A 25,308-nucleotide genomic window follows, 5' to 3' on the forward strand; every position below is an offset into this window, starting at 1 on the left:
TTCTAATGTGATTATACTCTGTTTATACTCTTTTGTGTCTATTAGTTCATGTAACAATAAAGGTCATTATGTGTCTGAGAATAGCTATAGATGACAGATAAATATAACTCTTTTCTAATAGTAGCTATATTAAGAATAGCATCAAAGGAGCAATAATAAACAATTATCTACGTAACTTTAAAAATTCCAGTTCAATGGTTTAGGTATAATTGTATGTTGTAACTGCAATACATTTATCAAGTGTTGTGATTCATGAATTTAGCTACCCTGTTACAGCCTTACAGCTAAGCAATTATCTTCTATGTTCAGATAGTAAGAACAGTAGTGTTAGAGATACGAAAGCCTAGGTAAATGGTGAATTTTCTGTACACCAAGATGTCATTTTAGTATTTCTTTTAAGATACTTAGAGTAATAATGAAAAACGATTATCATATGTTTTTACAATATGTCATTTACAGGTTATTCTGCAGGTTATTTACAATAGCCTGAAATACCCTGTTCACGAACCTTTTTGTCTTCCCTCATGTTTGTAATACAACAGACACAATGAACATTTTAAAACACGTTAGCGACGATAAAGACATGTTAGAGTAAATAATCTGAAAAATTTAATGAAATATACATTTTGCTTTTACATACTTGGTTAAGTAACTTCCAATAAAATTTAAAGATATTACAGTTAAGGTGAAATAATTATAAACTGCTTTTATATTTTTGCATGATGTTTTAGACTGGTTTTGATTGTTATTTGATAGCTAATGCTTATCAGTTACAATGACAAATAATGTAAATGTGTACTTAGTTAAATAGTGATTTGAGTGATTTGTTGTGTTTTCTTTTCAAAGAGTTTTAAATGAAATTATTAAATGAAATTATGAGTTGATTTTCTATTTTTCTACTGATCTGATTTCATCTGATTTTGAATCATAAAGTGTTGGTCAATAATTCCAACAGTCTCTCCCATAATGAGGTGGCCAAGAAAATTGCCATTTGGTACCATGCACTTTGTAGTTAGAATTTCCATAGCATTTAAGTGCACAAGAATTAATAACCTTTTATATCAAATCCAATAGCTGTTACTGGAGCATTTGGAGTGCCTTGTCTCAAGACACGAAAGGTCACTGAGGATGACAGTGGTGAAACGGCAAGCACAGTCTCCTTCAGGAGTTTCCAGTGAAGTTGAGGTCCTCAAAGCTCTGAAATCGCTGTTTGAGCACCATAAGGCTTTGGATGAAAAGGTACAGTGTGGAAAGAATATTGTCAGATACTCCCTTTGACTTACTATACTGTGCTTTATAATGCTTATTGTGTGTTTCCTTCTTGGTATATGTCTTATACTTAAAACATTTATACATGTTCAAAGAAGTCCTTAAGAAAGTATGACCAATAGCTACACTGCAATTTGGGTCACTTTAGCTGTCTTTTGTAGTCAGTAATACTGACTTTTCAAAACAAGCAAATCTGTCCCTTACCAGAAAGACTTTTCCTATTTAGGAATAAAATATACATGCCATGATGGAATTTGTCTCTAATATGTTTTCAAGTAAGTAATTGATAAGAAAATGTAGACTTTTCAAACTTTAAAAACACAAACTGAGGCAGAAAGAGACATTTCTAAGTATGTAAAAGAGCTTTCCTCTTAAAACTTTTTAGAAGGAAAGCCTAAGTTTCAGAGATGTTTATGGCATTTACTACATAAGCACAGCATTTTCTCTAAGATTAGGGTAGTATAAAATGAGTAGTAGATCCTTCATTATCAAAGCTAATGGAGGGCTTGCAGAATCAAGATTAAAAATCATTCATGATGTTAACTGTCTACTCATATTATTAAAGGCAGTCTTTCCACTGGATTCTGTATGTGTTTTGTATTGGAAAGACTTTTGTGTGAATGAAACTTCATGTAATTCTGAGGTATCACCTTGCGTATTTCTTTACATGAATTACAAAAATCTAATTCAAGTCTAGAAAAAATATACTCAGAAAATGATGCATCTGAATTAGTAAATGCTTCAAAACTGCACATGCAGGGAGCATGTGAAAAACATTGTTCACAAGCAAGGAACCTAGTTCCTTGTAGAGTCTGTCTTAGCTCACTTCTCTGGGCTCAGAACTGTGTCTGAGTTGCTTCTCTGAGGAGGCTGAGTAAGCAGTAGAGTCCTCTTGTGCAGCACAGCATCTGAAACTGTTGACTGCATGGTTGAGTTCTGTTGTATAGAACCAGTTCATTGGCTTCATAGTAATAAAATTAACTTTTTATTTAGAAATATATGAAGAAAGTTGGCAATATTTAAGGAACTATTATTTAAAAAACAGCTTTATGAAAAGAGTAGCTGTAGTCATATAGTAGCATTTATTCTTCACTGCTAGCTAAAGAGTGAAACATTGTGGGTTATGAGTCATTCAGGGTTTAAGTGTCAGGTTCAGAGTTAAATTAATTTAAGTATCTTATGCCGACTCCAAAATTATTTTGTTTTTATGTATATCTCTTTAGGTATATGTTCTATTCAGTTATGTATCATGAAAGCATATTTAAAGGAAATTTAGAAAACGGAATATTTTTATATATTTATATTTATATTTTTTAAGAAAACTTCTAGCTGCTGTTAGCAATTAGTTTTAATAAGCTTTGGGCCGTCATCAAGACTTACAAAATTCTGTATTATTAAGAAAAAATCTTTTGAGGATTTAAAGGGTTTATGGTCTGAGCCTTGATTTTTATCCAACACGTTAGACATTCATAAAACTATAAAGAGTTCTCCTGCTTTGTACTTTCTGACATCGTGTTGGAAAAATATGAGAAATAATAAGAAATAAATTTTAAATATATTCTGATTATTCAGCAATTATTTACTTCTTATATATATTTTTTTGTGAATGTTTAGGTTTTATTTTACTATGCAGTTTATTTTATGTATCAATTAGATTAGATACAGACTTAGGCTGAAGCTAACTGTAATATTTTGGCATGTATTCCTAAAAATTCTTTTCTTTCTATCTTTTTTTTTTTTTTTTTGTGATAATGTAACAGGTCTGAATCTGTATTCATTTAAAATTTTTGGACTGACACAGGTACATATTTTATGTGTTTACTGGGTCTCTTCCCAGTGGTAACGATAATGATCATTGTAGAAAAATCAGCTATCTGCAGTGATATTAACATGAGGTTTGTTACAATAGAAAAGAAGTTGTTAAATTGATTGGCCAAAATGACTTCTTTCTATATGTTATTCACCTGTGCTTTGAACCATTTTTCTTGTGAAATAATGAATCCTATTTTATTATAAAACATTCCAAGATTATTCAAGGAAGCAGTTTAGTAAATGCTATTAGAATAACCTGTTATAAACCTAGTACACATTATTTTCAGTTACAAATCCTGTATAAACTTACGTGTTCATGTTATAGTAATTCTCACTAAAAGGAATAGATCACAGATGTTTTATATATCATACAGATACGCGATGTTAGAATGCTACCACATTACACCATTTATCGTTGCAATTAGTGGGATTTTTATTCAAAAATAATGGAAGTGAAAAAGACTGCAGACACCCAAATTGACTAGTAAACCTTTATGATTATAGTGCCAGTGTTTCATTACCCTAACTGTAATTTCTTTTTCTACATCTAGTTGAAATTTCCATTGCTGAGTCTTTCACCTTTTGCCTCTTGCTCTATCACTGTGCATCTCCAAGAAGCTGTCTTTTTCTTCACAGCTTCCTGTTAGCTATCTGTAGACAGCAATAAAGTCTCCCATGAACCTTCCTTTCTTAGGTTTGAAATGACCCAGCCTCTCTTCATATGCCATGTACTCCAGCCCCTGACCAGCTTGGTGGGCTTCCACTAAACTCACTCCAGTCCATCAGTGTCTTTCTTGTACTGTAAAGCCCCAAACCAGACACAGTATTCCAGCTGCAGTTTCTAGAGTCCTGAGTAGAGGGATATAAGCAAATCCCTCGACCTGCTGACTTCACTTTTGCTGAAGTAACCCCAGGTGCCTCTGGCCTTATTCACAAGGGCATAATCGTTCATCTTGCTGTTCACCACAATACATAAATCTTTTCTTCAAAACTGCTTTCTCCACCCCAAACCTGTTATGTTGCTTGAGGTTCTTCCATCCATAGTAATTGGATGACAGTTGGATTTTTTCATTGATCACCAGTTTCTGAGCCTCTCAGTCCAGCCAATTTTCCGTCTACTGTATAACTCACTTATACAATTCATATCTCAGCTTTTTCTCTACAGGGGTAAATGGAAGATCTTGCAAAAAGTCTTAAAACATTCACTGTTCTCCCCTTATCCATGGAGCCAGGCATCTCATCACACAAGGTAGTAAGGCTGGCCAGGTGACATTTGCCTTTTACAAAGTCATGCTGGCTCTTTCCAACCACTGTCTCATCCTTTATTTGCCTGGATATGGCTTCTAGGAGTATTTGTTCCATAAACATCACAACACTGATCAGTTTGTGTTTTCCAGGATCTTCCCAGGATAGTTATTTCCTTTTGTGATGATGGACACAATTCGTTCTTTTTCCACCCACTGGGAACCTTCCCTAACTGCCATGACCTTTCAAAGATGTTAAAAGCCTCACTATGACAACGAATTAATCAAGTCTGTCAGCACCTTTGCATGTAGCGAGTCTAGCCCCTTTGACTCATGTATGTCCAATTTACTAAAGTGTCCTGTCTTCTTGCATTGTGGGTTATGCTTTGCTCCCACAGATTTGCTGCTGTGCTTAGGGAGGTCAGTTGGCAGACCTTACTAATAAATAGTGAGGGAAAAAAAAAAGATACAGAATATATTGATGTCACGAGAAACAAAAACTGCCTCATCAGAAAATGCACCCAAAAAGGAAGTAGGTTAAGGATAAAGGGTAAAGAAAACTGACAGAATTGCATTGAAAACTAATAACTTAGCCATTACAACCTTGAAAAAGCATAGTAAGATATTTTCATTAAATCCTTACAAAAAAACTCAGAAGGTGTTTACATTCTTCCTAAACGCAAATTTGCTGTCGTATCTTCACTTCCTACACAAAAACACCTTGACGTGCTGTAACAAGCTTTGTCACAAAACTTGACTAATGGTGCAAGGATTGCTATGCACACAGTACAACTATAAAAACACGATCATTACTATAATAAAATGCAATGAAAAATATAAAACAGACTCTAAGATGGAAAATAAAACATATCAATTTAGGATTCATCTTTCCAGGGAGGCCTGTTTAAGTATAAGGAGAACCAGGAATTGAACTTATCTCAGAATGCTTATTTGTTCTCTAGATATTACAGGAAGTCTGGGCTTTACCTTTAGCTTTCATCCAAAAGACAGACCAGCAAAGAGAAACCATGGCCATGATAGTATTATTCAGAGAGAGCATGAGTATCTTTAACAGTTACTTCACTGTCTGTCAGCTCCTTCAGCATCTTTTCATTCCCTATAGAATGAAGGCTTTTCATGAACTTCCCGATAGCAGAGAGCCAGTCCTGTTTGGTTAAACCCGATAGATAAATCCTGGAGAGCAGAAGGTAGTAAGAGTATGCTGTTATTCTTACCCTATTACCCAATGCCAAAGTCGTAGTTTACTTTGTGCAAATTTTCATTTTAGGGCACGGAGGTAATGATAGCGTTCCTTTAGTTTTGTCTATTTACTGTTTTATACTTTTTACAGTCTATTTACTGTGTTATATGCATCTCAAAAAATTCATTGTCTCTTCTTGGCCAAGTGAATTGTCACAGCAAATGAAATTGATACTGCGCTAAATGTATTTCTCTATGGGAATTTAATTTGACAGAAACTATACATATTTTCAAGCATCTTTATATGTCTAATTATACTAAATTTCTTAGAAAACTGAAAATTAACACAGGCAGTTTTGCTACCAATTCTAGATTTTCTTCATATTTAGAGTTGTCACACATCCTCAATAAGCAAAAAGACATGGAAAGGGTCACAGCGTAGCTGGTCTATTTAATGATTAATAATTTTTCATTCCAAAGGAATCTAGACTTTTTTTTTTTTTCAGTAACATTACGTTCAGTGATTTTTTAATTTTTTTTTCCAAAGTATAAAGTTAGTTTATATGTTGCAAACAATGGGTATTGATAAAAAAAAAAATAAAAAGGATGAGTTTTAAACAGAGGTTAGGACTGGTTAGGACAGGGATCAGTGTGAAATTCTAACATCACATTTTTAATAGGCTTTGCCACTGCATAAGTCACTTGAAATTTACAGCTGTATTCATAGGGAAGATGATCTGTACAGATATACCAATTCAGTTAATCACCCTTGACCTGCTTAAATGCTTCAGGTCTCAAAGGCTTCTCTTACTGCTGTTAAGTAGCTGATAACTTTCTTTGTTTCATGCAACAAAAAATATATAAATAATGTAAAACAAAACTATGGAATATCATGGGGTATAGATGCATATATGAAACAGTTTATAACGCAGCAAATGAAGAAGAGGTTTGCTAGACATCGTTAGTATGGAATAGAAAATACAAGCTTAGATTAACTTCATGATTAGACTAGTCGTTGTACTTGAGTAGATCAGGAAGTACATATTCCTTATATGTAGTTCAGGAAGAACAAAAACTAGAAAAAAAATGTTATTTATTCATACTGTTATGTAGCTTAGTTCCCTCCTAATATCTGTCTGAACTTTTTTTTTCTGCATATTTTTTTTTCTATTTTGATTTAGAGTTTTGGTTCAACTTTTAAAATGTACATTTGGAGAGAAGAAACATAAGCAACTTCTTCTCCAAGTTCATTTTTATTTGATTTGTTAAGACAAAATGTCCAATTGATCTTCACAGAGAAAAGAAACTACCAGGTCTTACTGTCTTAGCTAAGATTCAAAAAACACTAGTTCTCTTAAGATTAATTCATGGCAGAAAAGTATACCTGTCTATTGTTGAAAACAAAAACAACCTATTCACGTCAACATTACCACTATCTTTTTATTCATTAGCAAGTAGCTAAGAGAGCTTTTATTCACTAGAGTGTTCATGAACAAAAGTGATTCAATTCTAGCATGTGCAAGTGTTTTTAAAAGCTCTTTGTGGGCTGCAGATCTGGAGAGAAAGAAGAAAGAATTTGACAGCTAGGAAAAAAGTGGGAAGCAGTTGCTAGGAGACAGAAAGATGGGTGATATTTTGCACCGACAGCAATGCTAACATAACCTTGACTATCTTACATTTCAAGATAACATGGCTGCATTTAAAAGCCAGTGGAGTACCCAGTCATCTGAGCCCACATTGGATTCACCCAGTAACAAAGAGAGAGCAAGCCTTTTCTTCTGTATCTGTGGCACCATAATGGGAATCTGGCCTTTAAGAGTGCATATTGTACTGTGTTCCAATAGATCAGATGACATCTGGTTAGTCTTACTTTGTGAAGTCTTGTTTAGTAAAAACCTTAACTAGTGCCTAAGAAAATAGGAATACATTTTGTATGAAATTTATGTAGTACATTATTTTTGAAGTGATAAACTCAATCACAGTAAGATAATGCTTACTTATATGAACGACATTTACTCGATTACTGTCTTTAAGCTACAGAACAGAGAAAACAATTTCAAATTCTATTAATTCATCTAAAAAAAGTGTATCAGATAAACATACTTTGCAGTTGTTCCCACTCCTTTGTCTCTCAGAAGCAAGTGACCCAGAAAAACAGATTTTATTGCATCTATGACAAATTGAGATGGTTCTGTTTGTTTGCTTTAACATAAATTTGAAGAGAGAATCCAATACAAAAATCAGTGCAATACATACTTATATGGCTTTCAGAGACTTTTGCTGTTGTCCCTTATTTAGGTTCAAAGTTTATTAAATATGAACTTTAAAAGTTCAAGAAAACTTTAACACAATTACAAACTGGTAAATATTTCTCAAAGTTTTTTTCACAATATAGGTGTATTGAATACATTAGTATGGCCTTTGTAACCTGTGCTCTTTTCTGGAATGTGAATGACCAAACCTGAAATCTTTATTCAGCTTTTGTGTTCTTCCCCAATTGTGTTTTGAAATCAGTTGAAGACTGAGAAGTAAATTTGAATTAAGAAATAAAGTAACAATTTCTGGGCAGTAAAGTAGAGCAGATTTCTCCTTCAAATCAGAACACTGATACAGCTTTTTTTTTCCTTTCTTTCTTTCTTTTTTTTTTTCTTTTTCACTGGCATAATGGAAGATTTCCTCAGCTTTAATAACTGCTAAGTATGTGGTTGAACACAAAGAATTAGTTGCAACATTTCCAATGTCACCATGGCAAATGTGAGTCTAAATTAGTTGTTCATTGCTCAGATGAAAAGAAAAAAGAAGACTTCTGTGCCAAGACAGATTTGCTTTCAGATCCTTTATAAAATCTTATATTCAGAGAAAAAATAAGATCCATCAGACTACAATTTTGGTTAGGTCATTATAAAAAAGACAGCACATTAACTGTGTACATGCAAAGGAGGAATACGAAGGGAAAGGAAGGCAAGGCAGTACAAGACAAGGCAATTTCCATCTGTGGCTTTGTTTCACGCTGATACTGTTCCATGTTGTTACTGACAAAAGGACAAGAAAGCAAAGCTTGGATTTGAATATAATAGCTTGATACTCAAAATAATGACATTAATTCTCTACATATTTTTTCTGAATTGTTATGTAAAAAATGTGTCTCCTATTTTGTCTTTAAAACAGCTGCCTATTATTTCCACGTAGAGTTGTTTTTCAGGCTGTAAAATGTCTATAAAACCCACTATGATTCAGTTGTACAGAGCCACAGTATTAAAAGTTTTTTTTGTGATTCCAGCTCGCTATGGCATTCTGACCTCCTCAGTGATGTGGCCTTGTTGGTTTGCAAATTCTAACAATACTCTAAAAGAATGCAAGTGTTAGACTTTTAAAAGCATGCATTCTCATTTATAAATGAGAATTTATAAATCAACTCACTTGGGCTTGAATATATGCAGGTTTCAGGAAACTAAGAAAAATTAAAGTAAAATTGCCAACTCATTGCATTTAATTTCAGCTAGTAGCAATTACCATCTTGTGAAATTTTCCTCAATCATCTTGTCCCTCGGCAGAACTTACAGCCAAGAGGACTGAAGCCAGAAAGAAGACTCATTTCTCTATGCATTTTTTACATGTGGGCTGAGATTTCCATTAAGAAATTATATTCTGCAGCTCCCACTGTTTTCAAAGAGGTTCAAATCAGACTTTGTGAGACAGGACTACACCCCTCACTGGTAGGACATGGACTTTATTTGTGTAGAGCTAGTGAAAGACAGAAATGGTGCTGGGAAGTGAAGAAGGATACAGAAAGAGATTTTAGGATCTGCAGAGGAATCGGAGGAAACTCTGGGAAGATAGAGAGCACAGGAGGAAAAGAGAGAGAGGAAAGAGGTCCACGAAGATCATCAGAGGGCTGGAGCACCTCTTCTGTGAAGACAAGCTGAGAGAGATGGGGTTGCGGAGCCTAGAGAATCATAGCATCGTAGAATCACTTAGGTTGGAAAAGACCTCTAAGATCATCAAGTCCAACCATTAACCTAGCACTGCCAAGTCTATCACTAAACCATATCCCTAAGTGCCACATCTACAGGTCTTTTGAATACCTCCAGGGATAGTGACTCAACTGCTTTCCTGGCAGCCTGGTCTAATGCCTCACAACCCTTCCAGTGAAAAAATGTTTCCTAATATCCAACCTAAACCTCCCCTGGTGCAACAAACCTCCCATGGTGCAACAAAAGAGAAGGCTCCAGGAAGACCTTATAGCAGCCTTCCAGTAAAGAAAAGATGGGGAAGGACTCTTTGTCATTGAGTGTACTGATAGGACAAGGGGTAATGGTTTTAAGCTAAAAGAGCTTAAAAGGGCTTAACATTAGATATACAAAAGAAATTCTTTACTGTGTCGGTGGTGAGGCACTGGAACAGTTTGCCCAGAGAAGCTGTGGATGCCCCATCCCTGGAAGTGTTCAAGACCAGGTTAGATGAGTCTTTGAGCAACCTGGTCCAGTGGGAGGTATCCTTGCCCTTGGCAGGGGGGTTGGAACTAGGTGGTTTTTAAAGGTCCCTTCCAACCCAAGCCATTCTCTGATTCTATGTTAGTTCCAGGTGGTGGACTCATGTTGCCTTGGACTTTTGTCCATCTGGATAGGGAAACAGGTCATCAAGCTGCCCTTGGAAGGTGTGAGAACTGTAGAAATAATGCTGGGTTTTGAGCAGAGATATGATTTAAAAATTAAAAAAAAAAAAAAAAAAAAAAAACAGGAAAGTCAAATGAAGAACTTTTTCAGCTATTTAAACAATAACAGATTTTCAACTATAGTCAGAATGCATTATGTTTTTAGTGTGAAGTATTTTTATGAAAGACATAATTGCATGGAAATTATGAAGAAATTCTTCTGCCTCACAGATGAAAGGCATCCTGAACTGCCACTTCAGGATGACTTAAACTTCATTTGGTTAGTTGAACAGGCACAGTCAGTTACTGCAGCTCAGCTGTTGATTATACATTCAAACCCTACATGAAATGCCCGTTTAAGCTACAACATGTATCTCTGGGATCATTAACAGACTTTTTTTTTTTTTTGGCTTATAGGAAAAGAGTTATTGGCTAAAGGAAAAGAGTTCTTTTTAATATTGGGGGCATCTTAATATTTCTTATATCTTAAGCCTCTTCAGCTCACTTTTCTTTTGTTTCTTTGAGCACCTGTCACTCATGCTTTCTGCTGTCTTAAAGCTAACAACATAGTTTAGTATAAAGTAAAACTATAGTTAACTGAGAGTATTCAAATAATTTATTTGACTACATAATTTTACATAAATAAAGTTGAAGTATGTAAGGAGGACCAAAACCTCAAAGTACTGCATAAGCAATTATTTTTGTATTTGTCAGAAAGGCTAAATAGTTTTATTTTTTAGTGTTTGTTTCCTGAATATGTCTTTGATCTTGAGATTTTAACAGTTTTAAAATTGAGGTAGAACAAAAATACTGTACATTCTATGTTGTAGGTTTGCTAACAAGTAATTTTCATCTACTGAAATGTAAACCATTCTTGCGATTTAGTGAGTCTTCTAGCAATATTTGGCTTTCACTATCAGTAGTAAAGGAAAATAAAGTATGCAAAGAAAAGAAATGGCATTTCTTAGACTAGGAGTTATCACTGGAAAAATTATGAAAGCTTTGGGGGATAAACATCCTTTTCGGGGGTCTCCCATATTTGTCAAGAGTCTGGAAACAATTGTACATACGTGAAAATGTACAATGTTTCATTATACCTGAATGATTAATTTTTGCTTTGCTTTGTTTTGCAGCCGAATCTACTGATCTAATAGAATATATTAGCTTTCTCTACAAACACCACTAACAGCCTTAAATGTCCTTAGATCATAAGCTGGAATTAACACAGTGCAGTGGGAATGGGAGTTGAAATATGTGCTGAATACATGCTGAATTTTGGCAAGTCATTTAAGGTGAGGTGCTTAATGAAGTCGTGTAAGTTAGGAGAAGAGTTGCCATAAGATCCCAGTCAGAAGAGGGAAAGTCACCAACACACAGCACTGAAGCTCACTTTAGGTCAGCTCTGCCTTTTGATCATATTGGGAGCCTGGTGCCCACACTGCTAGCTTACGTTACCTGTAGTTACATGAGCTGATGCTGAACCAGGGTGCTCAAACAACAGTAATGTCTTCAGAGGTATTGAATTATTATTGTTGTTGCTGCTGTTAGTTATTATTAATGGTGTAAATCATAGACATACTTATAACAGGAACATCTCTGAAGCTTGTAGAAGCACAGCACACACTTCTGCTTTTGAGAGCATAACTTGTTTACGATTTTTTGTAAAACCCAAACAAACTGCAAGATGATATGAAAAATCTTTAATGTGTGTACCTGAAGGCAAAGCTGCAAGTTATTTTTTCAATGAATTCATTGCATTCAATTAATATGAGTAGATTAGCTACCGTGGAGTGGACTTAACACATTTGCCAATGTTTTTTTCCTTACCCTTTGTAAAAGATGCTTGTGAATAACTTTATTTTTATGCGTAATGTGGTCTTAGAATATTTGCAATTGATGTATATTCCATCAGATTATAGGCAAACTGTGGAACAGCAGTACAGTATTTAAAGTTTGACACCTAGTTTTGTGGGTTAGTCTTTCTATAGTTAGGTTTCAACATTTACTACAGAGTATGTCTCATGAAAGGATGCAACACACATACCTACAGACTGGCAGGGCATACTGTAGTGCATATGGCAGGTTATATTAACTTTAAAGACTGATAGAGATTACGTTACTGCACATATTTTGATTTTTCTTCTAGGTAAGGGAGCGACTGAGGGTTTCTTTAGAAAGAGTCTCTGCACTGGAAGAAGAACTAGCTGCTGCTAACCAGGAGGTAACATAAAACACTTTCTCCCCTTTTGAGGTTCAATTTCTGTAATATTCTGTCCTGTGTGTTCCCAGTCACTTTTCTTAAGCCTCTCAGGGAAAAAAAAAATAAAAATAAAATTAAAAAAAAAAAAAAAGATAAATTACATTCTGAATAAACTGCTCAGCAAGGCTTGTTTAAGGTGCTTTTCAGATTAATACAACCTTTTGTTCCCTAATTTATTCTGTTCTGTTGTGAGCAAACCGCAACTCAGGAACTAGTGACAGGCCCTGAAATTTTTTATTGGACATGAAAAAAGAGTGAAACAACTAATCTGTCAGATACTATAAGAAATGTAATAACTTGAATTTCTATTATACTATAAAATTAAGTAAAACATATATATACATGATATGTATATTAACATTGACATTTTAAAACTAAGTGGGGGAAAAAACGTTATGGTTGATGTCAAAATTTAGGTTTGTCTACCCTTTTAAGTGCAGTATTTCATGGTGAACTGTGGTGCCGTATTACTTCTGTGAATTTGGATGAGATTTTTCACCTGTAAATTAACTTGCAGACTGTTACCATAATCTTTTGTTCGGAAGGGTGAACAACAACACCTAATTGTGTTATACATGCAAGAGCACACATACATAGAAAGGAATTTTAAAACCTGAGGAGACAATGCTGAGGCCTGACAATATAAATAATGGAGTTGGCTAGTCACTTTGCTATCCCCATCACATTCTGAATCTCCACCTGACAGGTGCCTTTCACACTGTTTAATGTAAGTTAGACAAGCAAGAGAATTGGATGAAAGCTACTCAGCCTTAAGACAGAAACTGAGAACAACTGCAGGCAAAGTTAAACTACTACCAAATTATTCAAGGAAAATGGAATACCATTCAGTTCAGAATAATGTATGATAACATAAAATAGATAGTACTCAAATAGTTTTTTTTTTTTTTTTTTTTTCCTCCCCTATATTAAGCTAGGAAAAGTTACTTTCTTAAAGTAACTTCTAAAAAACAGGATCTGCAATTTATTAGTTTCTTTTTTATAAGCTGTGAACCAGATATTATGAATCACCCCTTTTCTTTGAACAGATGAAGTGCAGTTACTTTATCTGTAAAATAAAATCCCTCTTTTGCTGTTCCATTTCAGAAAGTTCAGAATACTTGGGTTCATATGACTTACATGTACTCAACTAATGTGTTATTTGTACTAGCGCTTGTTAAATAGGAAACAGTCCTTTTGGACAGTCAAGCCAATTGAGATGCATCCCATTCCTCGGATCCCTTCCATTCATGACCCAAGTAAATCCAAGTTCACTTCACTGGGCATGGGACCAGGTCTTTAGAGCATTGCCTTATTATTTGGAGATTGAAAGAAAATTAGTTAAACGTGTACAATGAAATGAATTTGAAATAGTATTTTCATGGCCTTTCTTTCCCCAAATCCATAGAAATAATATAGTCTTTGTGTCTGCATGATACTAAAAGCATTTAGATGGACATTTAATCAGCAAAGCATGACATGCCACAATCAGAATACTGGTATCCCCGTTTCCACTTCAAAAAATTAGTTATTTAAATGAGCCAAAATTAATTAGACAATCACAATATGTAAGTCTGTTTTATACTAGCTTCCACAGTGAATGCACAGACAATAAAGGGCTTTAAAAATTTATCATACTATATATGAAAATAAATGGGCCAAGTTTCCAAGGGAATTGAACATATGGTTTTCAGTAATTTCCATATTCCTGTCATTCAGTGTCTGTTCTCCCATGAGAATATGTATTTACTTTCACATCCATTTTCTCATACTAAGAGTGTACTACATATTCAGAACTATATCCAAACATAAAATGATGACAGTAAATTTTCCCCCTGATTAGATGAGGATATGATTAAGTATACAATGAAAATCAGATTCAGGGATAAAAAATAGTAGAAATGCCTAGCTTGTGACTGTGGCTCTGATGCATGGCAACGATGAGAAGCAGCAGACGTTTCATATACATGTCAATATAAGATGAGTACTTGTATTGGAAATAGCCTTATATAAAAAGTGGCAGGAGGGGGACAGAGGGAGAGACTGTAGCTTTTCATCTGCAGATAGTAATCTCTCATTTAACAGTCTTTTTAGCTTATTATATGCATACCAAAGGGTGTGAAAACATCTGGAACCCTGGCAAAGCTGATTTCAGCTGTAGTTCCCAACACCATCTTAAAAAGCACTTCATATTGAAAGGGAATTGTTAAACTCAGTGACTTGAAATTGCAGGGGCAATTGAGATGGACAGTTGGACCCATTGGGTGAACTTAGCCTGTGAAGGTAACCTTTATATGTAATCACGTAATGGTAATAGAGAAGGACCTTGGTCTACAGTTCCAATACTTACTATTGATATGGCATAAGTCACTGTTGTTGGTTTGGTTGAACTTTTCAAAAGCAAGAATGTACACCAAACAGTTCATTGCTGGTTTGATTCTGTGAAGGCAATAGTTTCTATTAAAAAGTGCATATAAGTTTATCTTCTTTTCAAATAAATGCTATACAGAAATTATTTTGATTGCATGTAATATTTTTAAAATGTTAGCAATTTGTGATATTGTAAATAGTAAATTCTCTCTACAAATTAAAGTATAAGGATTTCATCAAGTCATCAAGGGAACCCTTATGTTTGTTGCAGAGGAAGAGTTACACAATTCAGTTACTTTAACTATCTTACTGTATATGAAATCTTGGTTTTAAATTGTATCAAGATGGTGTACAGGATACTTAAGCTGTACATCGTAATCTCTTTAAAATGTATTTACAAGTAAACTATTCAGTATGTTACAGAGCACAGGAATCAGCTCAGAATTAGGACTCTTTAACTTGGGTATCTATACATGAACTGGATGTCAAAAATTTGACCGTAGTCTGTGTTGCTCTAGGAAATCTGGTCTGCCAGATAAACTATCTGCCAGGGCTGCCAGATGCGACACAAAATGGGCAGGAGAGCTGCATCTGTTTGGACCCAGAGGTGGGGAAGGAAAATCCCTCTCCACTACGATGAAACTGAGTGTCTGTGTTAGGCAACTAACTCATAACAAGCTCAGATGCAGACACTTAAGGCATAGGCAGCTAAATTTATGTGTCTTAGACAAACAGTGGAAGCTCACTGAAATCAGGCAGTGGAGTTTAAATATGGGAGAGATATAAAACGGACCTCTATTATCCTTAAACACTAGATTTAAAATAATTTAAATATATGTTTTACTGGGAGGAAAAAAAAAAGTTATTTGACTATATATTTTATATTTTATCTTGCTGCAATTAATTTGTGAGTGTAGAAGGGCCCTTAAATATAAAGGCAATCTGGGTCGTTGTTGGAGAGTTTTCAGGCAGACTGTGGTAAGATAACTCTACAGTAATTGATTCCATTGTACTTACAATATTTGCTTTTTTTTTCAGCAATTATCATGTGATATATAATAAATTATCATTTTTATTTCTTTTATCCTTACATTAGAAGCCATTGTCTGTTCACAACTGGAAGATGTTGTCCTATTCATTGTGTCTGTTGTAGCTAACATGAATACCAGATATTGTTAACAATTTTCAGAAGGATTTACCAACCACTTTTAGTTAAAATTACTGTAAAACAGAGTTACATTTGCTTACCCCTCAGATGCTTTTAAAATGATGCAGTATTTTATCCGGTTCCCCATAACCCATGGTCTCTCCAAATAGTTGTGGCTGAAGGTTATAATTTTCAGCTAGCAATTATACAAGCTGCAAGTGGTACAGCCAATACCAAAGCTCAATAGAACAATAGTGTCTGTTTATGAACATTTTGAAGGCAGATGCGATGTTTCTTAGTGAGCGTACAAACATTTGCAAATTCCAGCAAGGTTCTGTGAACCATGTTCCTCTTTACACACTAATTTGAGAAGAATGAATCTCATTTGCAAGGGATGTGGGATGTGATTTTTCCTTCATGGTTTTGTCATTTATGATCTTCATGGAAATTAACTTCAGTATTTAAATTACTGACAAGATAACCACTTTTGTTCTGAAGTTTTTGAGATCCTCTAATTAGTGTTATGAGCATGAGTCTTTTTTAAAAGTATGCTAAACTACAGCATGTGCATACACTCTGAGATATTTTATTAGCCCTATATATCATCAGGAACTCAAGCTCTAGTGGCTTCTGAAGGGCACAGAATGTAGATGGAATATAGACAGGTGATAGCATGGCCCACACTGATGTTTTAAATCCATTTCTGCTTCAATGTAAAGTTGTAAATGACAACAGTTTTGATTTCCACTAAGAGATTTCACTGTTTCCCAGAACTCTCAACAGTTTCCCCCAAAAATAAACTTTAAAGCTTTTTTCCCAAAGCTTGTATGTAAAATTAAGTTTTATACATGGTTTATAGTATAGTGGGACTAAGTCATGTTTTTAAAGTACAGCACTTTGCATACAAATTTTCTCCTGCCCTTCTCAAACATTTATACAGCCCTTGTATAATCTTTCTGTGCTATTAAGACTTGTGTGATAAGTGGCTTTCCAAAACCCTTGTTTGTTTCTGTTAAATATACTGGTGGTTTGGTTTTTGTTTTTTTTTTCATTTTTCCTCATTAGTAGAAAATGTACCATGGAAAATACAGCATTAATTACATTTATTATCTCAAGAATATACTTTTGGAACTGAGAAAACACTGGGACTGTGTAGAATATGAAATTAGAGAAATTACTGGTTTGAGGTTCTGTATCACTGTTCCACCATACACTTTTCTTCAGCATTTGTTGAAAAAGCCAGTGCTGGTTGAAAATGCCAAAGATGATACTGCTTCTGTCAATTGACACATAGATTATATTTAAAACACTCAGGCTGCCTTTTAAAACCTCATTGTTACAATTTCCTCTTGCTTCTACAGAATTTTGCTCAACAATTTGAGGATAAATTTAACTCTGGGAGCTATCAGAGAGACTGCAGGAGATTTGGCCCATGATACTATAACTGCATACATTCTCTTATTTATGCAGTGTGTTTCTTCCCAACTGACAGTGCATTAGTTTATTCATCATGGTACCCTAATGTTGTTGTGTTTTGTTTTTTTCCTATAGCATACATGAAAGCATCCATAAATTATTTATATCACTGAAGAGAAAGGGTGATTTGTGATTTATGAATCTTTATATTCTATACCAGAAGCACCAGAAAATACAGTCACTTATTCATGAAAGAACTTTCAAATACCATGTTAATTGCCTAGCTTTTGCTATGTAGTACAAGTCAAGAAACAGGTACAAAATGCAGATGCATTCAAGAGTTATGGATGGTTTTGACTCTGACATTGAGGAATGCTGCAGATGTTATTGTTCTGTCATTAATGCTACTGAAATATTCTTTAGTATTTGTTATATATATATATATATATAAATTCAGCTAACTATGGTGTGTTCTTTTTACCAAAAGCTACATGTGAAAGCATGTTTTTAAATCCCTAGCTCTTAGAGAGTTTCAGCTCCTATTAGCCTGAGGCAATTTGTGGTACAGGAGTTTCTTGGTGGCCTTAGCCTTTGTATGGGAATACAAAGAGATTTTTGGAGTAGAAATGTTATTAAAACAATACTTTGCTGAGAAAAATAAGATTTGCATTTCTTGACTATCTAATATACCCAACATTTCCTCAATCCAAAATTCAGAAATTGATGGATTTAAAATCTCTGGATGAAATAGGGTGAAATTCGGTGAGTTTTTTTTCTGGGAGAAAAAAAAAAAAAAAACACTAGGCTAGATGGTTTATGTCTATTTTTGGTGACTTAAAGTATGTTTTCTGGTGAAAAATCTGAAATAATCTTCATATAGATTTCACCACATTTTCTTAGAATAGTAAAAGTGAAAATTATTACTTTGTAAACCCTCTCCTACGTGCTAATATTATTCTTTTTTTTTTTTTTTAAGCTATAACTTTACACAGGTCTAACTCTCAATAAACCTATTTAGTCTGAATCTTATTTTTAAATGTCTGTGTTACTGCACCAAATTATACCTTTCCTGCAAAGTTGCACATAATAAAAATATTTTGTTTTGAAATGTGATCTTTATGTCCTACATGTAATTGCTTTTCATTTTACCTTTAACCTTAACTGCCTAGTTAAATGTTAACTGCAAAAAGTTATTGTTGCCCTTGTTTTAAATGTAATTTAAAGTGATTAAGCAAAACAATGCATTTTTGGCTGCTTCTTATATTCCATGTCCCACAGTATTAATTTAGATTTCTATACAATTAGGATGTGTGGCATGGCAGCTGAAGAGGCTGAAAATTATATCCTTCACTGCCTTATTTTTTTACGAGGTGAAAAAAAAAAAAGCGCAAGAAATAATCAGTTAAGTTGCTATAGGTATTCTACTTTATGTCCTCAATTAATTCTAATCTAAGGTATCAGAGGAAAAAAACTCCAAATTCTTTGTGGATATTGAGGGCAGCAAGTCTGATCTTTGCATTTCCATCATCATAAGCATTTTTCACTAAAGTCTGAGCAGCATAGGTCTAAACTCCAATGCATTTTCCAGACAGTCACTTAAGAGCATTAATTTCTATGGACATGTTTGAGACAAACATCACTATTGCACTTGCAAAAGTTGCTTCTTAGTATTACATAAATAATACTTTCTATTGAGAAAAGTTTTCTAAACAATTCTGAGTACAAAATGGAAAGATTTTCTACAGTGACAGCAGATAATGATTTTGTGCATATTTTAGACCTATTTATGAGTAGGCCACTGCCTACTGTTGACAACCCAGCAAAATATGTTAAATATAACTTCAGTAACTGCAGTCTTTGCTGGAATGATTTTGAAGAGCAGGATTGTGTAGCTGTCCAAGTGTCTTAGGGCATTTTCAACAAAGATCATGAAATGCTGTATTCTCTTACACCTCTGTTTAGTGTGTAACGACCTGTAGCAAATTCTAAAATACTGATGTCAGTGTTCAAATTATGCATGGATTTTTCATCTAATTTGACTGCCTTCTATGTATTCTTCAGAAGAAACAACTTTGTAGGAAAGACTGATTAGCAGAAAAGAGAGCATGAAGTGTTCTCTTTACATATGAATGGATTAATCTGCTTCAGGATGTTATTGCTGTTAATGAAGGCGTCAGATTCTTCAACCGAAATTATAAGCATCTCCACTGCAATGTTGATGTTTTAAAGACCTTGGTTCACAGCTAATACTTCATTTTATGTACCTATGAAACTTTGTAATAGGTTTTGTTATATAAAGAACTGTGACTAGACTGAATCCCAGTGTCAGAGGTTAATCACCAAATAGAGTTCAGTTTCACTCCTATCACCCACAAAACAGCTTGAGATCTGTTGCACCTCTCGTTTTACTGCTATGAGATTCCTGTCAGTATCAATAAGCATGTACACTTTATTTTTAAATTGTTATAAGCTGTAAATTGTACTTTCTGAAGAAAATAATAAATTTTTTGTAAGATAATGCTTAACGGAACATGACAAAAGGCAAAAAGCTATGGAAAACTGTGATTTGCTAATTCCTCTTTCTTTGCTGTTCCCTCAAACCTGCTGTGCAGCTGTGAAGCAATTGTTAAAATATACATTAAAAGAGCTGAAAGCTAGATGTTTGAAATCTATTTTGCAAATCTCTTCATATCTTCTTTTTTAACCTGACAGAAATATTTGACTTAATGAAACCTTGGTCCCCCCTGATTAGAGACACTGATGGTTTAGTGCTTTGGTTTTATCTCTGAATAAATGATGACTGGAGAGCAAAAAATCCCATTTTCCTCCAAATCTTTTCTCCAAACTCCTTGAAAGTTAGCTTTTTCATCAAAATGAGCATAAACCTAATCCTATATATATATATATATATATATATATATATATATATAGGATTAGGTTTATGCTCATTTATATATATATATATATATATATATATAGTTCCTTATCTGTGTATTTTAAGAAGTGTTTCTAGGGTGTTCTAATTCATTCTGAAAACAAGTTAGCTACCCCTACTGTAATGAAAAATGTAATCTTCTTTTTGGTCCATTGTCTGGATACTGTGCATATTCTGGGAAACAAATGCATGCACTAAATTCATTATTGTAGAACAATAACAGGATTTTTTCCTGCAAGAATTTGTGGAGATCCTCTTCCTACCTTGTTGCTCTGGCTACAACGTCCACCTGCTGGATCTCCCGTTTCTCCTTACTCACTTTCTCTGGAGCAGAGGGAGGCTCAGCTTTGCTTTTACTACCTCACACTGACCAAAAAGTTTTCCATGATAAGGACTGTTTCAGTCCTTACATGAACTCTTCCATATGCCCTCACTCATCAGGCAGTTCCCCCTCTAGACCTTGAAGTGTTTTCCTACCTGTTACTTCACATTAGAAGAGCATCAAAAACTTTTAAATAACAGTTCATTATATAAGTCCTTAAAAATCTTTCAATCTTTCCTATCACCTTCAATACTGATTACTGTAAAGCAAGTCATGATGAAATTTGATTCTTTTACATCCTTTTTTTTTTTTCTTTCAACACTTTGGTCTAAATAATTTGAGAAAAGGAACTAGGAAATCTGTGAGAAGTATTCGTTCTACATTTATTTTTAGAAGTTACATTCTCATTTTTATGATACCTGTTGCCTAAGTTTTCAGACTTTTGCATTTGGGGTGAAACTCTTCCTGTTTGCATAACAAAATTTGTTCTAAACTTTATTCAAACTTAATTCAAACAAGAGGGCTACAGATTTATTTATTTATTTATTTATTTGTAAATTTAGGAGCGATATATTCCATCTTCACATTTATATTTGAGTGCTTTTACTGCACATTTTTACTATTCATTTTTATTGCATTACTACATTCTCGACAGAGCTCCAATAAAGGACCAGTATTCCATTTCATTGTACAAACAATAATAAAACATGCTTCCTGCTCCACAGCATGTGTAGTTTAACTATGTCTTGCAGCACCAGTTGCTTGTACTGCTGTGGAATGGAGGGCATTCCTATAAAGCAAAGGTAGCACAGTGACCTGTGCAATACACATGGCAATCATCACGTACTCCTTTTTAGCATCGTAGGAGCTCTGAGAGTATCTCAAGAGTCAGGCTGATCTGGTGCTTTCTGAATATTCTTGCTCCCGAAAGCACTGAGGTTATTTTAATTGGGTTTTACTGTTCCTACGGAAGAAAAAGTATGGTGCGATCCAATAGATTTCATGGGCATGGTTATCCATTTCATAAGCATTGGTAGATAAACACAACTAAATTTCATAACTTGATTTTTGGCAGCTGATGGCTGTTGCAGTGTCTAGTCAGTTGCACCATATGCCAGGCAATTGTTGTCCTGGTACACTGCATAAATCCTGGTATGCTGCATGAATCCTAGCAGGCTCACCATCTCATAACTCCATGCTGGGGAGTTAAATTTGTGAGTACAAGCCCTTACCCAGCTACATGCCTGTTTTTTTTGTTTGTTTGTTTTGGTTTGGTTTGGTTTGTTTTTAATGGACTGGGACTGCAGGCAGGGAGGGAATGACAGTGCTCTCCATGACAGTCCAAGTCTAAATGACAATAGGACATACTGTTCAGGGCTCAATACAAAATACAACCATTCTGCAGTTAATCAGCATGTATGAAAAGTTTCCATTTTCATGTGAAATTCAGTTATTGGCATTATTTTGAGGGTCTCTACAATGCATGACACTCAACAGTAAATAGGGATCGTGGAGTATGCCTGACATTTCTGCAAAACAGCAGATAGATCAATATATGACAAAGTTAAAGAACTTGTCTCAGAATTATAAATGGATCTTATATCTTCTCTATTTTATTCCAGATAATTACAGAATAGGAGAAGTCTAAGTTTCTAGCAGAGGTTCCATGGATTTTTATTTACCACCTATTCCTCACCCAGAGTAGAATAAAAGGAGAGAGTGGACATGGCAAGACAACCAAAGAAACAGTTAAGGGAAGAAAGCAGGGATGGCAGGAACCAGAGGTGCGGCTGACCATGTTTCACGATAGTTTGCTTGTACACCTGAAACTCCAGGAGATTATTAAACAGGAAGGTTATTTGTATATGTTTTGCTTAGAGATTGTTCACAGTCAGCATGAGATTTGACACTGGGATAATTTCAGATTGAATTCAAAATCATGTATTTGGTAGCCTGTTTAGGTAGCTTACAAATCAATGGCATACAACTCTTACAGACCTTAGTATCATAAGGTTATGTTAGCAAATGCCTTACTTTAAACACACTAACTTGTTAAAGTAAAGAACATAGCATATATTTAAAGTTACGCTTAGCTGATTTGCATTATAGGGCTTGCTATTGCTTTTACAAAGAATATCATTGAAAATTTTAGTGCCTAATGTTTAATTTGCTCAGAGTATGCACACTGCCTTTTCATAAAACATCAAAAAGAATACATCACTTCTGTTTGATCTGTTATTTGGGGATTCATAGGCTTTGAAATATATGCCATTTTACCATGCACTAGATGTATAAATTCAGATTTAAGAACACAGCTGATTATCTTTTCATCTGCATCAGCTTCAGGGTCATTTGACATTGTCATATGAGATGTTCAAGGGGATCAAGATAATATCACTGCAAGAATCAGTCTTGTTGATTCTTTATCCTTAACAATCTTCTTGTGCATTCATCTTGATGAAAATACAAAACGTACCCATTTTGCTTTGATCTGCTGGAACAATATATTATTTTGTTATTTAGTTAATGTGCTTTTTTGTAACGATTAAGCAATTTTGTGTTTATTTGTTAAACATTACTTGATTTGTTAAGAACATCTACATCCACTAATTCTCAAAACAGGTATTAAATAGTGTAACGAGATCACAGTATTATGTTTTATGCCTATTACTCTCCATAATCAAAATTTTAATGCATAAATTGGCCTTACATGCTACATTTGAATAAAAGATTTTAGTTAATGACTCAAGTCAATAAATAAAATCAACTTTAAGCTTCAATACATTTATATTTATTAAACAATATTCTGATTAACATGAACCAGAATATATATCATTTTCATTTTCATATTAGATCACCTCAGCCCAACAGTGCACTTGAGTATTCTCCAGATTCATAACACAGTTAACTAGCAAGTTGGTAAAAGCTAATGTCTGTGAGCTGTGTCAGCAATAACATGAATTAAGGGTAATTTTCCACTCAAAGGTCTATATTGGCTCTCATTTGTCATTAGACAGAGCAAGGTCCACAAGTCTGACAAACAGAATCTATATTTGATGGACAAGACTGAGAAAATTATTTAAATTTTTATGCTGGTCTGCTAACTGATAAAATTGCTTAGCGTTAAAATATTTGTGAGAGAAATAGGAAGAGACAGTATGCTGGTAGGAATAGATGTATCTTGGTAAATGCTTATCTCAATAAGTACACATATGAGATTTTTAAAAACTTATTTTTTTTTATCTGAGTACAAACAAGTTCCCATCGTATGTCTGAAACAGAAGTGAATATAGAAATAATTTTACTTAGGATCAAAAATGTAAAAAATATTTCAGTTTTGATTGAGAAAATTAGATACAATTCTTTTGGATATTGAATGATGTCTTGAATGTCAGCATTAGAAAATATTTAATAATCTTTATTCATATTGATAGGTATTATCAATGTGTAGGTGGAATTACTCAGGCATTGTACAGAGCTTATTTTATTTGGTTCAATCTGTGAGAAATGATCCAGCTCACTTGACACTGCAGCTGGATGGTGTAGATTATATACTTTTAGCTGCGTAATGCATGGATCCATAGTTACGGAAAAAAAAAAAAAAAACTATATATGTAATTTCTTTGCATTAGAAAATGGCTATCAGTAAGAATGTCACTGAAAAAAATATTAACATTTTTACTAAAATTAAATGGATGTTTGGGTTTAGTTTCTGAAATTTAGACTTTAATTCACTCTACAGTGCTTTAATTTCAACAGACTGAGAAGATTTAAGTTGGGATTTCCTCTCTTTGTGAATGCAGATCAGGGTTTGATACTCTAAACTGTAATTCTGGGGTAAGGTTCATTTCCTTTCTGGATTCTTATTCATACCCTATCTGTTGTATTTTCATGTTTTGTACAATCAGTAACACAGACGGTGATTTTAATACAGATACAGTATATGGAAAATCTAATAAAACTGACTACACATGCAGAATAGTGGGTTTTTCATAGCAGACGTGTCCACTTAAATCTAAACTCTTAAACTCTCTAGATTACACTATACAGAGAAAGCATATAAAATGTTATTTTGGGAAGACTGTTTTGACTCAGAAATATATTAATGTAATCAGAGGAGGAAAATAGATTTGCAGTGTAAATAGCTAAATTGTTTTTACCTTAAGCATTGGTAGTTATCAATTAAATGCTTATATACTAAGAGCAAATACGTAAAACCCTAGATGCACATTATTTTAATTATGTTTTTTTCAATGTCTTGGATATCAAAAATATGTTTGAATGTACAAATATATATATGTATGCACACCGTGCATAAATATATGTGTGTGCGTATATACAGAGTGTGCATATATAAATATATGTGCATATATACATATGCAGGGTGTGTATAAATACAATATATGTTACATATAACATATATATGTAATATCTATATATATATTTCAGTAAGTCATATGTTGTGGTAAACAATGAAGATCATAATATTTCTGCCAAATATGTTCTCAGTTCTGGCCAGCTGGAAATAATTCCCTCTGCTACCAAAGGACTCTTGGGATTTTGTATCCTGGTTTGGGTACATTACAAGTGTCTTTGTAAGAGTAATAATGAAAGCATAATAATTTTGCTACTATTTTGTTGAGCTTGGTTTAAAAAAAGTGAGAGAAATTAGTCAGTAGCTG

The 25,308-nt window shown here is 34.0% G+C and overlaps 1 protein-coding gene across 10 annotated transcripts in view; it reads left to right on the top strand.

The window, feature by feature from the left end:
- PPFIA2 (PTPRF interacting protein alpha 2) overlaps positions 1-25,308 on the top strand; it is a 335,497-nt gene that overhangs the window by 210,885 nt on the left and 99,304 nt on the right. For all 10 annotated transcript variants that reach the window (XM_040558390.1, XM_040558388.1, XM_040558404.1 and 7 more), the window contains 2 exons: positions 1,075-1,239; positions 12,326-12,400. In XM_040558390.1, the coding sequence (XP_040414324.1) occupies positions 1,075-1,239; positions 12,326-12,400 (240 nt within the window). The remainder of the gene's footprint in view (positions 1-1,074; positions 1,240-12,325; positions 12,401-25,308) is intronic.

The sequence above is a fragment of the Cygnus olor genome, chromosome 1, assembly GCF_009769625.2.
Source record: "Cygnus olor isolate bCygOlo1 chromosome 1, bCygOlo1.pri.v2, whole genome shotgun sequence".
Lineage (NCBI taxonomy): Eukaryota > Metazoa > Chordata > Aves > Anseriformes > Anatidae > Cygnus > Cygnus olor.